The 14,006-nt window shown below is 45.1% G+C and overlaps 1 protein-coding gene across 4 annotated transcripts in view; it reads right to left on the reverse strand.

Moving 5' to 3' along the window:
- Sfi1 (SFI1 centrin binding protein) overlaps positions 1-14,006 on the reverse strand; it is a 65,203-nt gene that overhangs the window by 15,891 nt on the left and 35,306 nt on the right. For all 4 annotated transcript variants that reach the window (XM_050141283.1, XM_050141284.1, XM_050141282.1 and 1 more), the window contains 5 exons: positions 10,734-10,895; positions 8,513-8,583; positions 7,337-7,429; positions 4,213-4,310; positions 2,090-2,156 (listed from right to left, as the gene is read on the reverse strand). In XM_050141283.1, the coding sequence (XP_049997240.1) occupies positions 2,090-2,156; positions 4,213-4,310; positions 7,337-7,429; positions 8,513-8,583; positions 10,734-10,895 (491 nt within the window). The remainder of the gene's footprint in view (positions 1-2,089; positions 2,157-4,212; positions 4,311-7,336; positions 7,430-8,512; positions 8,584-10,733; positions 10,896-14,006) is intronic.

Consider the following 14,006-nt stretch of genomic DNA (forward strand, 5'->3'; position numbering starts at 1 on the left):
TATCCAAAGGATGCTCTGTTGTGCCACAAGGACACGTGCTCAACTATGTTCATAGCAGCTTTGTTTGTCATAGCCAGAACCTGGAAACAACCTAAATACCCCTTGACTGAAGAATGAATAAGGAAAATGTGGTCCATTTACATAATGGAGTACTACACAGCAGAAAAAAATAACGACAGCTTGAATTTTGTAGGAAAATGGATGGATCTAGAAAATATCCTTTTGAGTGAGGTAACCCAGACCCAGACAGACAATTATTACATGTACTCACTCATAGGTGGTTTTTAAACATAAAGCAAAGAAAGCCAGTTTACAAACCATAATCCCAGAGAATTTAGACAACAATCAGGACACTGAGAGAGACTTACATAGATCTAATCGACATGGAAAGTAGAAAGTAGAGAAAGACAAGATCTCCTGAGTAAATTGGGAACACGGGGACTTTGGGGGAGGATTGAAGAAAGAAGAGGAGAGGCAGGGAGGGGAGCAGAGAAATGTAGAGCTCAATAAATATCAATTAAAAAAAAGAAGCTAAGGCTAGTCAGGTGTGATTGTGCACGACTTTAAGCCCAGTACTCAGGAAGCAGAGGCAGGTGGATCTCTGTGATTCCAAGGCCATCCTGGTCTACAGAGTGAGTTCCAGGACAGCCAGGGCTACACAAAGAGACCCTGTCTCAGAAAAAAAAAAAAGAAAAGAAAAGAAAAAAAAACAACAACAAAAGAAGCAGCGGCTACAAGTTAACTGAAAAGAAAAGTTAGCATAGAGCTATGTTAATGCAGAGTGACAAGCAAGGGTTCGAGAGAGCACCTAAACTGATAGGGTTGTGAGCTACAGAGAATTACAGGTACAGCAAGAAGCAGAAGCACACAGTCAGGAATGACAGAAGGCAGCTATGGAGACAGAGGAGCTAAGAAGCATCTGTGCCCTTAGCTCCCATTCCCATTCTAACCACAAATGTGACAGTCTGATGTGGCAGCAGATGATGTTGACAGGGGAAGGAGGACAGTGCCAAAACAACCGAGGGAGTGTAGCTTGTGTCATCCTCTTACCCACTGCCAAGAATGGATCATCATCAAATGCACCAACATCCCTATTGTCACTCTGATGTCAGTATCTTCCATTTGGGGGCTAAAGAGATGACTCAGTTGTCAAGAGCAATTCCTGCTCTTTGGCACTCTCATCAAGCAACTCAAAACCAGCTTGTTGCTGGGCAGTGATGATGCACACCTTTAATCCCAGCACTTGGGAGACAGAGGCAGGCGGATCTCTGTGAGTTTGGAGCCAGCCTGGTCTACAAGAGCTAGTTCCAGGACAGGAACCAAAGCTTCAGAGAAACCCTGTCTCAAAAAACAAAACAGCACTAGTCCGGCTCTAAGGGATCTGACACCTTCACCTGCACATATCACACACACACTTCTTACTATTTATTTATTTTTGGTTTTTCACGACAGGGTTTCTGTGTAGCCCTGGCTGTCCAGGAACTCACTTTGTAGACCAAGCTAGCCTCGAACTCACAGAGATCTGCCTGCCTGTGCCTCTGAAGAGCTGGGATTAAAGGTGTGCGCCACCACTGCCCAACTACACACACATTTTTTACAAAGTCTTCATTTAGCATTCCAGACACCTGTGCCCAACTGTCCGAAATGACCTGCAAGTCACACTTCCCTGCTACCCTAGCTTATGGCTGAGGGAGCAAGAATTCTACTATAACCTTAATAAAGGCACAGTCTAAGGCAAAGCAGGTATGCAGTAGGCATCTCTTCCATGGGGGGGCAGGCAGGGTGGCACACTCCATAATACCAGCGTTAGGGGAATGGGACAGGTGGGTACAGAACAAAGGGAAGTGAGTGAAGACCTAAAAGCCTGGGAGGAGCCACTCCTTACCCCCAACAGCGTCTATGTCTTCCAGCAATGAAGAAATGGGACTTGGGCTGGAGGAAACAACTCCATGGTTTTACAGTTCCCTCCAAATACAGTAACCCCAAAAGCAGAACCAGGTGTCCTGGCATAGCCTCTCCCAAGCATCTTCCCAAAGTCAGAAAATCCCATTAGTAGGTGCTGAACTGCCTGCTTTGGTGTGCTTTGTACCTGCTGGCATCTTCTCTGGTGCACATATCGTAACCACACCCTGACACACTTGCGTAGGACTGTCATCCTGGAAGAAAACAAGAAAACCAGAGAACTGTGTATTGGCACTGTCAGGTGTCGAGCTGTAAGAGTGTACTGTTTATAAGGCAGCTGCTTCTAGGTACAGTTACTTCCTGGGGTTCAGGGCACCCCAACGCTTACTGCTTACTGGTTACATCCTCAGAGAGAGGAAAGTGAAGAACTTACTAACATGAAGTCATCGTCTCCTGACCTTGGGCTTTGGCTGGTTTTAAACTTCCAGCATTTTCTTGAGGTTTGTTTCGTTGATTTTTTGCAGGACTTCACCTATGCCAAGCAAGTACCCACTGCTGAACTACACTCTAACCCCTGGCAGCTCACTGGGAACCAAGCACAGTGAGTCTGGGACTTAAGAGAGGACACCTCCTGTCACAGAACCCTCGAGGGTTTTTTAGGACTCTCGGCACACAGAGATACTGAGTGCGATGACACATGCTTGGCCTTGTGTGCCAGGACTTAGAATGATGGCACACCTTGACAACTCTAACTGAGTCAGGCTTTTTTTTTTTTTTTTTTTTTGTCTTTTTAAATTTTATGTGTGCTTTTAAAACCATAGGACATAGATGTATCTCAGTGGTGGAGACCTTGCCTAGCATGTATGAGGAACTAGGTTCAATCCCAGCACAGAAAAAAGAGAGAGAGAGAGAGAGATAACTCTTATGTGTGTAAGTGTTTACCTGCATGTATGTATGTGCACCACATGTGTCTGGTGCCCATACAGAGCACTGGGTCCCCTGGAACTAGAGTTACAGATGGTTGTGGCCACCATGTGCATTCTGGGGACTGATCTGGGTCCTCTGGAAAAGCAGCCAGTGCTCTCCAGTACTGAGCTATCTCTCCAGTCCCAAATATTAGGATTCTTATTGACTCATTAAAGATATGCTCTGAAGCTGGGGATACAGTTTTGTGGTAGAACGCATGCTTAGCATGTGAAAAGTGCTGGGCTTGATCCCTAAAACAATAAGTAGATAAATAGAAAAAAAAAAATTGGATCAGTAGCTGCAAGTTACACTAATGATACTGGAGGTGAAGGTCGAGGCATTATTTAACATGATGAACGTCTCTGCAGCAAGAGTCCGGGCTAAGGGGCTAGAGGAAGACAGCCTCGCAACTTTTATTTCCATTTCTATATATTTTTAATTTTTCTTCATAGATATTTACTTAAAAATAAATGTATTTGTTAGGCAGAGGCAGCACACTTATTTAATCCTAGCACTCAGGAGGCACAGGCAGGTGGATCTCTGTGAGTTCAAGGCTAGCCTGATCTACAGAGCAAGTTCCAGGATTGCCATGGCTACATAGGGAAACCCTGTCTTGAAAAACAAAAATAATAAAATAAAAATATGTATTTAACAGAATGACTGGCTCTTAACAATCAAGGATATTCCTTATTTCCAGGAAGACCTAACCCCAAATATCATCCTAACCTGACCTTTAACATTAAAATCTTTCGCTGCAGTGCAGGAGCTCAAACTCACCTTGCCTATGTTAAGCAAGCACTTTGCACTGAGCTACATCACCAGTCACAAGGGACAAGCACCAAAGGCCTGCAGAAGAATGGAGGCAGTGGTAGTGATCAAACAGGCACATACAGAGGTGGACAGATCCAATGCAAATTGCATCATCTCACCTCCCATGAGACCTGCCAAAAGCAACCACACCCAGGAGCCATTACTTTATAGTATGAACGTCACAAAGATAAACCCCTTATGTTTTTTGTTTGTTTTCTGTTTTGTTCTAGGTGACAGTCCTATGCAAGTATGATACATGCACAAGAGAAGATGCAAGCAAAGATACACCCAGGTCTCGCTGTCATCCCTGACTGCCCTAAATCCTGCTATGTAGACCAAACTGGTCTTGAACACACAGAGATCCATCTGCTGCTGTCATCTGAGTAGTAAGACTAGGGGCCTAGTCCACACCTGGCTAAAAGGCCTTTCTGAGTTGAGAAGCTAACCCATGCCAGAGCAGTCACTTCCTCCTGGAAAACCCTGTCAGAATTACCCGGGGTCCCTAGCGAGCCCACGGCTGAGCTGAGCTCCTACCTGTAGTGGGTCCAGGCTGCATGCAGTGAGGAAGGCTGCATTCTCTCTTCCCTCAGCTCAAGTCGACACTGCCAGAGGTTCCAGAACCTACGAAGCAGCTGCAGAATGACAGGAAGAAAACAAGTGTATCATAGTGAGAAGTGAGAGGAGGCCTCTGAGTGTAAGTGCCACCCCCCAGCACACTGTGACCTCTCACAGGGAGCAGCCCAGTCACACTGCACTGCTGGCCTAGAGAGCCATGCATGCTCTGGCCCAGTATAAATGGCTCTTCAAGTAGACAGCCACATGAAAACAAGTCTGGGTGTTATAGAAGAATTTTTTTTTTTTTGGAAACAGGATTAAACACATGATTCCCTTGTCTCCATCTCTCAAGCGCTATGATTATAGATACTGTACTATGCCGCTCAGCAGACAGTTCCATTTTTTTTTTTGTTTTGTTTTTCGAGACAGGGTTTCTCTGTGGTTTTGGAGCCTGTCCTGGAATTAGCTCTTGTAGACCAGGCTGGTCTTGAACTCACAGAGATCCGCCTGCCTCTGCCTCCCGAGTGCTGGGATTAAAGGCGTGCGCCACCACTGCCCGGCCCATTTTTTTAAAATTTTAAATGGATCTCTATTTATTATGTATGCAGTGTTCTGCCTGCAAGTATGCTCAAACACCAGAAGAGGACACCAGATTCCTTTATAGATGGTTATGAGCCACCATGTGGTTGCTGGGAATTGAACTCAGGACCTCTGGAGAAACAGCCAGTGCTTTTAACCTCTGAGGCATCTCTCAAGCCCTGTAATACCATTTTTCAAAGTCATTTTAAAAATTAAAACTCTTGGGCTGGAGATCCCACTAACCCTCTGGGTCTACAGTCTCATTTATAAGAACTACACAGATACAGGAAAATTAAGTGATATAAAAAAGGAACAAACAGGGGCTGGAGGGATGGCTCAATGGTTAAGAGTGCTGGCTGCTCTTCCAGAAGACCTGGGTTCAGTTCCCAGCACCTACATGGCAGCTCACAACTGTCTGAAGATCCAGTTGCAGGGGATCTGACACCTTCACACCAATGCACATAAAATAAAGTTAAATAAACCATAAAAAAATTTAAAAAAAGAGGAACAAACAAGCCAGGCATGGTAGCACACATTTTTAATCCCAGCACTTGGCAAACAGAGGCAGGCGGGTCTCTGTGAGTCTAGCCTACAGAGCAAGTTCCAGGACAGCCAGGGCTGTTACACAGAGAAACCCTGTCTCGAAAATAAAAAATCAAAACAACAACAACAAAAACAAAAAAAGAACAGACATATTGAGAATGAGGATATAATAAAAACAACTAGCCTAATGTTTTCAAAGAGCCAATGTCACTGTCAAGGAAAAGGTATACATTATGCTAAGTGAAATACGCCAGTCACAAAAGAACAAATAGTTAATGATTCTCTTTGAAGTCTTCAAAACATCAAACTGATAGGGAGAGAAAGTAAAAAAGTAGCCGCCAACAGAACAACGGAACTGGTGGTCCATGTGTACAAGGCAAATTTGGTTGTGTTTTTAAGAAGAGTCAGAAGTCCTGGCTGGTCTAGAACTTGCTATCAAAATAGTATATTTTTGGTCCAGCAAGATGTTGAAGTGGGTAAAGACATTCGTGATGCAAATCTGACCCAGCTGAGGAACATATGAACTTAGGAACCCATACCATGGAAGCAGAGAGCCAGTTTCTGAGCACCTCCTTCCCTTACTTCCTTCCTCCTGCCCCCTCCACACACACACACACACACACATACATACACACACACACAGACATAAATGTAGTTTTTGAAACATTACAACTTTTATGTGTGTTGCTACAACTCAAAAACATAAGAACCAGGGACTGGAGAGACAACTCAGCAGTTAAAGTACTTGCTGATTTTTTAAAAGACCAGAGTTTGGTTCCTAGCACCGACATCAGGTGGCTCACAACAGCCTGAAACTCTAGCTTTGGAGAATGTTGCTCTAGATTTGGTGCTGAGGAGACATGACCATGGAAGCACAGTCATGGGTTCCCATGGCAGAGGGGCGGGGGGGGGGGGGCAGGAAGATGGAAAATGGAGACGGTTCCAGGTTATACGGAAAGGCTGTCTTCAGACAGATAAATGAGTAACAACAAATGTACCACGTGAGCCCTGACTGAACCCTAAAAGACAATCTGAGGGACAATTGTGGAAACCTGAAAATGACCTGGATGGCAGTAGAAGACTGCTGTTAATTTTGTTAGAAATTATAAAGCTCTGTGGTATGTAAAAAAAAAAAGTTGCTTGTTTGGGGTTGATGCATGCTGAAGTATTTTTATAACTTACTTAGAAATTGTTTGGGAGAAAATTTGAAGCAAATATTAATGAAGATTGAGTCTAAGCAGTATATAGACCATTATACTAGTTCTTTCTGTTTTACTATGTGCTTAATCATTTTTTAAGAAAAAAGGAAGAAACCTACACCCAGAAACAAAACCAACGAAGAGAGTCATTGCCCTTGGTGAACACACACAGGGCTCAGCAGTTTATATCACCTGGGGAGCCCTGGACAGGGTGAAAAGCGTAATCATCTGGGCCGAGTACTGATTTTTCCTTCCTTCCTTCCTTCCTTCCTTCCTTCCTTCCTTCCTTTCTTTCTTTCTTTCTTTCTTTTCTCTCTTTCTCTCTCCTTCCTTCCTTTCATTTTTTTTTGTTTGTTTTGTTTTTTGAGACAGTTTCTCTGTGCAGTGCAGTCTGTCCTGGAACTCACTTTGTAGACCAAGCTGGCCTTGAACTCTCAGAGGTCCACCTGCCTCTGCCTCCTGAGTATGGGGATCAAAGGCATGTGCCGCCACCACCTGGCAAGTACTGATTATCTTAGTAGACCGGAGTGAGGTGGGGTGAGTGGGGAGCCCTAAAAAAGGCTAAAACAAATTTCTCTATTAGCAGATGCAGATTAACAAAGAAAATAGACATTGCTATTTTGGAGTCTAAAGTTTAAATGAAGTGCCATGCACAGTAGTGCACACATATAATTACAGGACTCCGGAGTACTGTGAACTCAAGACCAGCTATATATAGTGAGTTCGAGGCTGGCCTGAGCTAACCACACAGCAAGGCCCTGTCTGGGAGGGGCAAGTCTCACCGTAGTATCACGCAGCTGGTGAGCAAGGTTCCTTCTTATTCGCCAGAGACGGGCCTGGGTCACATTATCTTTTAAGGCTCTGAAGCAAGAATGCTGCACACAGAAATGACACGGATTGAAAAGAAGCATCAGTGTCTGCAGACGTGTGAACAAGGAAAGCAGCATCGGAAGCCTCTGCGGTTCAGGACCACTCCCTTTCTCTGGAGTTTCTCTACCTTGTACCTAATAGAACCGAACCTACCTAGCTCTCAGTAATACTGGCTTCACACACAAACACGCCCTTCTGTTCAGTCACCTCTGAACAGGAGACTGACTCCCCATGACCCACAGGAAAAAGAATTCTAAAAAGGTTGAACACTGGGTGGGTATGGCACCCATGTTCTTAGTCCCAGACTTGGGAACCCCCTAGAGTTAATGTGTATATTCATTTGCATAACTATAAATGTGGCTTGTCAGAATAAACTGAGTCTGTGTTGAAAGATACCCATTGTCAACTTGATGGCAGCTAGGACCGGGTGGGATCAGTCCTCTGGCCCCGCCTACTGGGGATTGGTTCACAGAAGTGTGCAGACCCACCTCATTCCTGGCTGGGACCCAGGGCTGCATGAATAGAGAAAGGCAGCTGAGCAACTTAACCAGCTGTTTCAAGCTCCTGCTGCCTTGACAGACTGTACCTTCAACTGTGTGCTTAAATGAATTCTTGTCATCTCTGACTTGCTTTTACTGGGATATTTTATCACAGAAACAAAAGACACTAGGACAGAACCCTTGGAGCAACATTACAATTCTGTCACTAAGCAAAGCACCAGAGGGAAGAGGCTGGATTGGGACAGGGATTTCCCAATTGTGTTCTGTGGAGGAGCAGAGGCTCCTAAAGTCTCCAATGGCCAGCTACTGAGGTGGGGACAGCCCACAGGACAGGACCTAACTCTCCAGGCCTTGATTTAGACTTAGGATCAGGACTTCTGTCTGTGTTATACATTGAGTCTCTGCCACTCAAAAGAGGATCATATCTCCTCTGAGGTCCCTTAACAACTCCACATCCCTGACTCTCAGTTTCAAAATGTGAACACAGACTACAGCCACTCAGAACTGGCTGCACACAGGGGCTAGTATCAGGGGGAAGTGCTAAGCGGATGCCACCACGGCTGCCCCAGACCCTGGTACTCTTATTACCAGAAGGGAGTGCCGGTGGTGTTCTTCTGCCGCTGCATGCTGGGCAGCCCCTTCTGCCTGCAGCAGCATGTCTGCAGAAATTCCGTTAAGGCCTCCAGTCTCACAAGGCTCCTGGCCCGACACAATAAGAATGCTTCCTGTGAGCCACCTAAAGGGCATGGCTCTAGCATAACAGGCCTGCTAGGTAGGCTGATAATCACCTGTCTCCTCCTGGCGATTCAGGGAAGCACAGAGGAGTGCTAACAAAGAGCCAGGTCATGCCTCCACCCTCTTGACACCCATCCAATGAAAGGCAGAGTCTGAGGTAACCTGCCACCAAGTTCAACAAGCATTTGGAATCATCACCGAGCCAGCAGCCTTGATGGTTTGGCATCATGGTCCGGTAAGATGATTGAGCTGGGAGCGTTAGATATATTCATATCTTTTCTAATCTCATAATCCTCACGTACTCAGCTAAACAACCCATGTGCTCTGCTCCTGAACGTCTCTGATGGCCTGCTTCTCTTCTGCCCAGGGCCTGACTTGTCCCTCACATGAGTCCTCACAAAGCTGGGCTCTCTGGGAAGCCTCTCTCCTCTGATCTAGGCCCATATTCTCTTTTTAAAAATGTCATTTACTCCTTATCCTGGGGAGTTTTCCATAAGAATCATTGCCCTTGAATTTGTGCTTTAGCCAAGATGTTCCTAGAACCAGTGAGATAGCTTACTACCGAGCCTCATAACCTGAGCTTCCGCCTTGGAGCCCACTTGGCAGGAGAAACGAACAGATGGCTGCAAGTTGTCCTCTGGCCTTCACCGTGGCACATGCATGCATGCAAACACAGATGAATATAATCTGAAGTTTTGGGATTTTTATTTATTTATTTTTGTCTTGTTTTGTTTGGTTTGGTTTTTAAGACAAGTTTTTTTTGTTTGTTTGTTTGTTTTTCTCTCTGTGGTAGTTTTGTCTGTCCTGGAACTCACTCTGTAGACCAGGCTGGCCTCAAACTCAGAGATCCACCTGCCTCTGCCCCAAGTGCTGAGATTCAAAGTGTGTGCCATCACGCCTCACCAGTAAACCTGTGTAAACACCCAGCCTTTGCCAAAATTTATGGTCACCTAGGACTTACATTCAGTTCAGTTGTGTCTTCCTTACCTGAACCTCCTGGGAGGCCAGAAATCTTTTACTTTATTACTATTTTTGTTGGTTTCTTTAGAGACAGGGTTTCTCCGTGCAGCTTTGGAGCCTGTCCTGGAACTCACTCTGTAGACCAGGCTAGCCTCAAACTCAGAGATCCACCTGCCTCTGCCTCCCGAGTGCTGGGATTAAAGGTGTGAGACACTACCATTGGGTGCTTTTTACTTTAAAATACAAAAAAAAAAAGTCTGAGATAGAGTCTGGATGTGTCGTCAGGCTGGTCTAGATTTAAGATCCTTCTGCCTCACTGTTCTTGAGTGCTGGGTACACAGGCATGGTTCTGGGTCAAGCCCTTAGGAGCTCTATCACTGTCAAGACCATTTTCATATCTCTTTTCCCACTGGACAAGGAGTGCTGTGAGTCTTTCGTTTCCCTCAGGTGCTTAGTTTGTCTATAAATTTGGCCCAGCCAGAATCACTTGGGAAAGGGACTCTGTCTGGGAAGATACTCCATCAGATCAGCCTGTACCAAGTCTATGGGACATTTTCTTGATTGATGGCTGATGTGGTAGTGCCAATGCTGGGCAGGTGGTCCTGGGTTGTTTAAGAAGCAGGCTGAGGGCCAAGTAGGGGTGGCACACACCTTTAATCCCAGCACTTGGAAGGCAGAGGCAGGTAGATCTCTATGAGTTTGAGGCCAGCCTGTCTACAATACAAGTTCCAGGATAGGCTCCAAAGCTACACAGCGAACCCCTGTCTCAGGAAAAGAAAAAGAAGAAGTAGGTTGAGCAAGTCTTACAGAGCAAACCAGTGAGCATCGTTCCTCTCCTTCAGTTCCTACCCCAATTTCTCTTCATGATGGACTGTGAGCTGTCAGATGAAACAAACCCTTTCCTCTCCACTTAGCTGTTGGTCATAAAGTCTATCACAGCAACAGAAACCTACCCAAGACACCAAATACAAGAACTTAAGTTGGAGTTCAACATGAATCAAGACTTGGATGGACAAATGTAAGGATGTGTAGCTGAGGTATCCAGATCCTCACACTGTGGACATTCTGGGGGAGGGGGGGAGCAGGATGATGAACAGGCCAGTGCAAAGGATACAGTGCTTCCAGTGTGCAAAGGCCCTCCGCAGGGCCATCTTCTGGGCCAGTTTCTCCACCAAGGCCTGGTGGGCAGACAAGCTCTGCCTCCATTCCCAGGCCCACTGCCAGTCACAGAAATGTAACTGGAGCACAGTGACACGATGGAATTGTGCAGCCATTTCTGCAACAGAGAAATAACTCTTAAGTACTGCTCCCCACAGCAGGGAAACGACACGAAGGCTGGACCCTACTGACAAAGAGCAGGAATTCAAGAGCACTCCCATGAAGAATCCTTATTACAGGTTGACAATGTATCAGAGAGAAAGTGTGTGCTTTAAATGCAAGGCTCCTTGGGTCAACCCAAACACCACACACAGAAGAGTTGTCTAGACACTAGAAGGTTATTGGACCTCTAGAATTACTTCTCTTTCCAAGAAAAAAGGGCTGTAGTTATAGGAAAGTATGATGGCTAATCCTGGTTGCCAACTTCACACATCTGGGAAGAGGGAACGTTGACTATCTCCATCAAACTGGACTGTGGCATGTCTGTGACGCCACTGGTTATTTTTTGTTGTTTTTTTCACTAGTATAGGCGGGCCCAATCCATTGTGGACGGTACCATCCCTGAGCAGGAGAAATATATTTTCCCCCCAAGGGCAGATGCTGCTAGTTAGCTGCTGATATGTAAAAATGATAGGCAACACTTTCAAAAATACTGTCTGATTTTTGTCTCTACTTGGAGGGTTCTGGATAGGCTCAGACTCCAAGGAAACAACATACCACTCCATGTTGGCCACTTATGTTGGCAAAGGACTCCTGAGCTTTCAGCCATACTGACTCTAGCTGCCGGATACACGTCCTTCCAACACTAATCAGCTGACAGCTGGTAAACTGAGCCCTCCAAAGTAGGCTGTTGTTTGAGGCATGTGATTGAAGACCATCATACTAAAGAGCCTAACAGCCTTTGCTCTCCAGTCTTGGGCAGCTGTGGAGTTGGGCTAGCTCCACTATGCTCTACGAGCCAATGTTGGTAGTTTAGGAGGTAAATGGGATTCACTTGGACAAGCACCTAACCTAGGTGTACAGTGTTTGATTCGCTTCTGTGTAAACTCAACAAGCTTGCTTATAAAAAGCATCACAGATCATGCTCCTAGGGTGACCTGGACCAGCAGGCTGTTCTCAGTGACAGGGTCCTAAGGGGAGGAGGCCAGGACATGAGAAGATAAAGACGACAGGAAAGCTGTGCTCAGGAGGTCTTACATAAGTTGTCTTATGCCAAGCAGATTCCTGGTTTTCGAGAAGGAAAGCCTTGGGTCGATCTAATCCTTAACACTAGGGGTTATTAACCCTAAAACTGTTTGGGAAACCAAACCACAATGATGGCACCAATGAGAATCCCACATGCCAAACTTGTAATATGTTAATTTTTTTCTTTCCTTTTCATTTAAACTTAAAATGTTTTAAAAAACATTTCATTTCAATATCATGCTGGATGGTGATGGTCCTAGTTCTCAGGTGGCAGAAGTAGGTGGATCTCTATGAATTTGAGGCCAGCCTGGTCTACAGAGCAAGTTCCAGGACAGTCAGAGCAACACAGAGCGATCCTGTCTCGAAAAACCAAGGTAAAAAATTTCAATACACAAATTATATGTATTTGCATAAGGGAGGACAAATTCAAATAATCCAAGTATGTGTTGAGGGCTGGGCTGATCCAAGGCTTTCCTTGAGGCCATAAGATGTGGAGAAGGAACATAGCCCCTTGTCTAAAATCAGAAACATGGTGACAGAGCCAGTTAGCCTGGGGTTAGGGCCTTGTGGGAGCTGTGGCTTCAGATCCACCATATGGAGCTGTGGTCAGCAATACAAGGCCACTGTGTGTTGTAAAACAGTAGTTAAAGATGCATTACATTTGTTTGTGCTGTGCAACATTTGTTTCATGATACAAAGATGTGTTGCATTCTTTTATGTTGCATTTGCTTAACTCTGTGAAGTTGTGTTACTCTGCCTGGCTAAAACACCTGATAGTCTAATAAAGAATGAATGGCCAATAGCAAGGCAGGAGAAAGGATAGTGAAGCTAGCAGGCAAAGAGAATAAAAAGGAGGAAAAATCTGGGAAGAAAAGATCGAGGAACAAGAGAAAGAAGAGAGGAAGACTCCAGGGGCCAGCTACCTAGCTACATAGCAAGCCACAGAGAAAGAAGTAAAACAAGGTACATAGTCTGTCACCCCTGATGATGTACCCACTCCTAAACTCAGCTATGAAGTTAATCACTAGCTGAAGTGCTGCTCAGAGACACTGAAGAACGAGAGCCTTGGTTTGGCGGTCTCAGATCTTACTCTTACTCATGCTAGCTACAGCTTCCAAACCAGTGCCATTTCAAGGGACATCAGCGCAGCAGCCAGGTTCATTAGGGCTGGCCTGACAGTTGGGGTGGTTGGCTCTGGGCTGAACTGGGTCTATTTGGGGAGTCTCATCACTGGGTACACCAGAAACCCTTTTCTGAAGCAACGGCTCTTCTCCTTGAATCTTTGCTTTGTCCTCTCAGAGACCTGGGGGCTCTTTTGCCTAAAGGTGGCCTCCTCATCACTGTCAACATACGAAGCTGCTGTCCTGACCCCACCTGACATAGCCCTTTCTCCCATGTCTCCTCTATTGTATATGTCCCTTTCCTGTACCATCCCAGGAAGTCTGGGAAAGTAATTGGCACAGGATTTGACAGAGAGAAAGATGATAAACACTGTATTAATAAGACAAAGAAGGCAAGTCATCCTAAAAATACAAGTAGGGGCTAGAGAGATGGCTCAGCGGTTAAGAGCACTGCCTACTCTTCCAAAGGTCCTGAGTTCAATACCCAGCAACCACATGGTGGCTCACAACCATCTGTAATGATGTCTGGTGCCCTCTTCTAGCCTACAGGTATACACGCAGACAGAATATTGTATACATAATAAGTAAATAAATAAATATTTTAAAAAATAAATAAATAAGCCGGGCAGTGGTGGCGCACACCTTTAATCCCAGCACTCGGGAGGCAGAGGCAGGCGGATCTCTGTGAGTTCGAGACCAGCCTGGTCTACAGACCTAGTTCCAGGACAGGCTCCAAAGCCACAAAGAAACCCTGTCTCGAAAAATCAAACAAATAAATAAATAAAATTAAAATACAAGTAATCATTAAAACTGGCATTTTGATAAAGAAGAAATACAATGTAAAAACAAGCACAATAAAAAACTGTAGATATGATCATACCCATCACAATATGAAAAGTTAGCATTTGAAATTAAATATAAAA

This window comes from Alexandromys fortis, unplaced genomic scaffold, assembly GCF_014885135.2.
Source record: "Alexandromys fortis isolate MF-2015 unplaced genomic scaffold, M_Fortis_MF-2015_v1.1 scaffold_7, whole genome shotgun sequence".
NCBI classification, from domain to species: domain Eukaryota; kingdom Metazoa; phylum Chordata; class Mammalia; order Rodentia; family Cricetidae; genus Alexandromys; species Alexandromys fortis.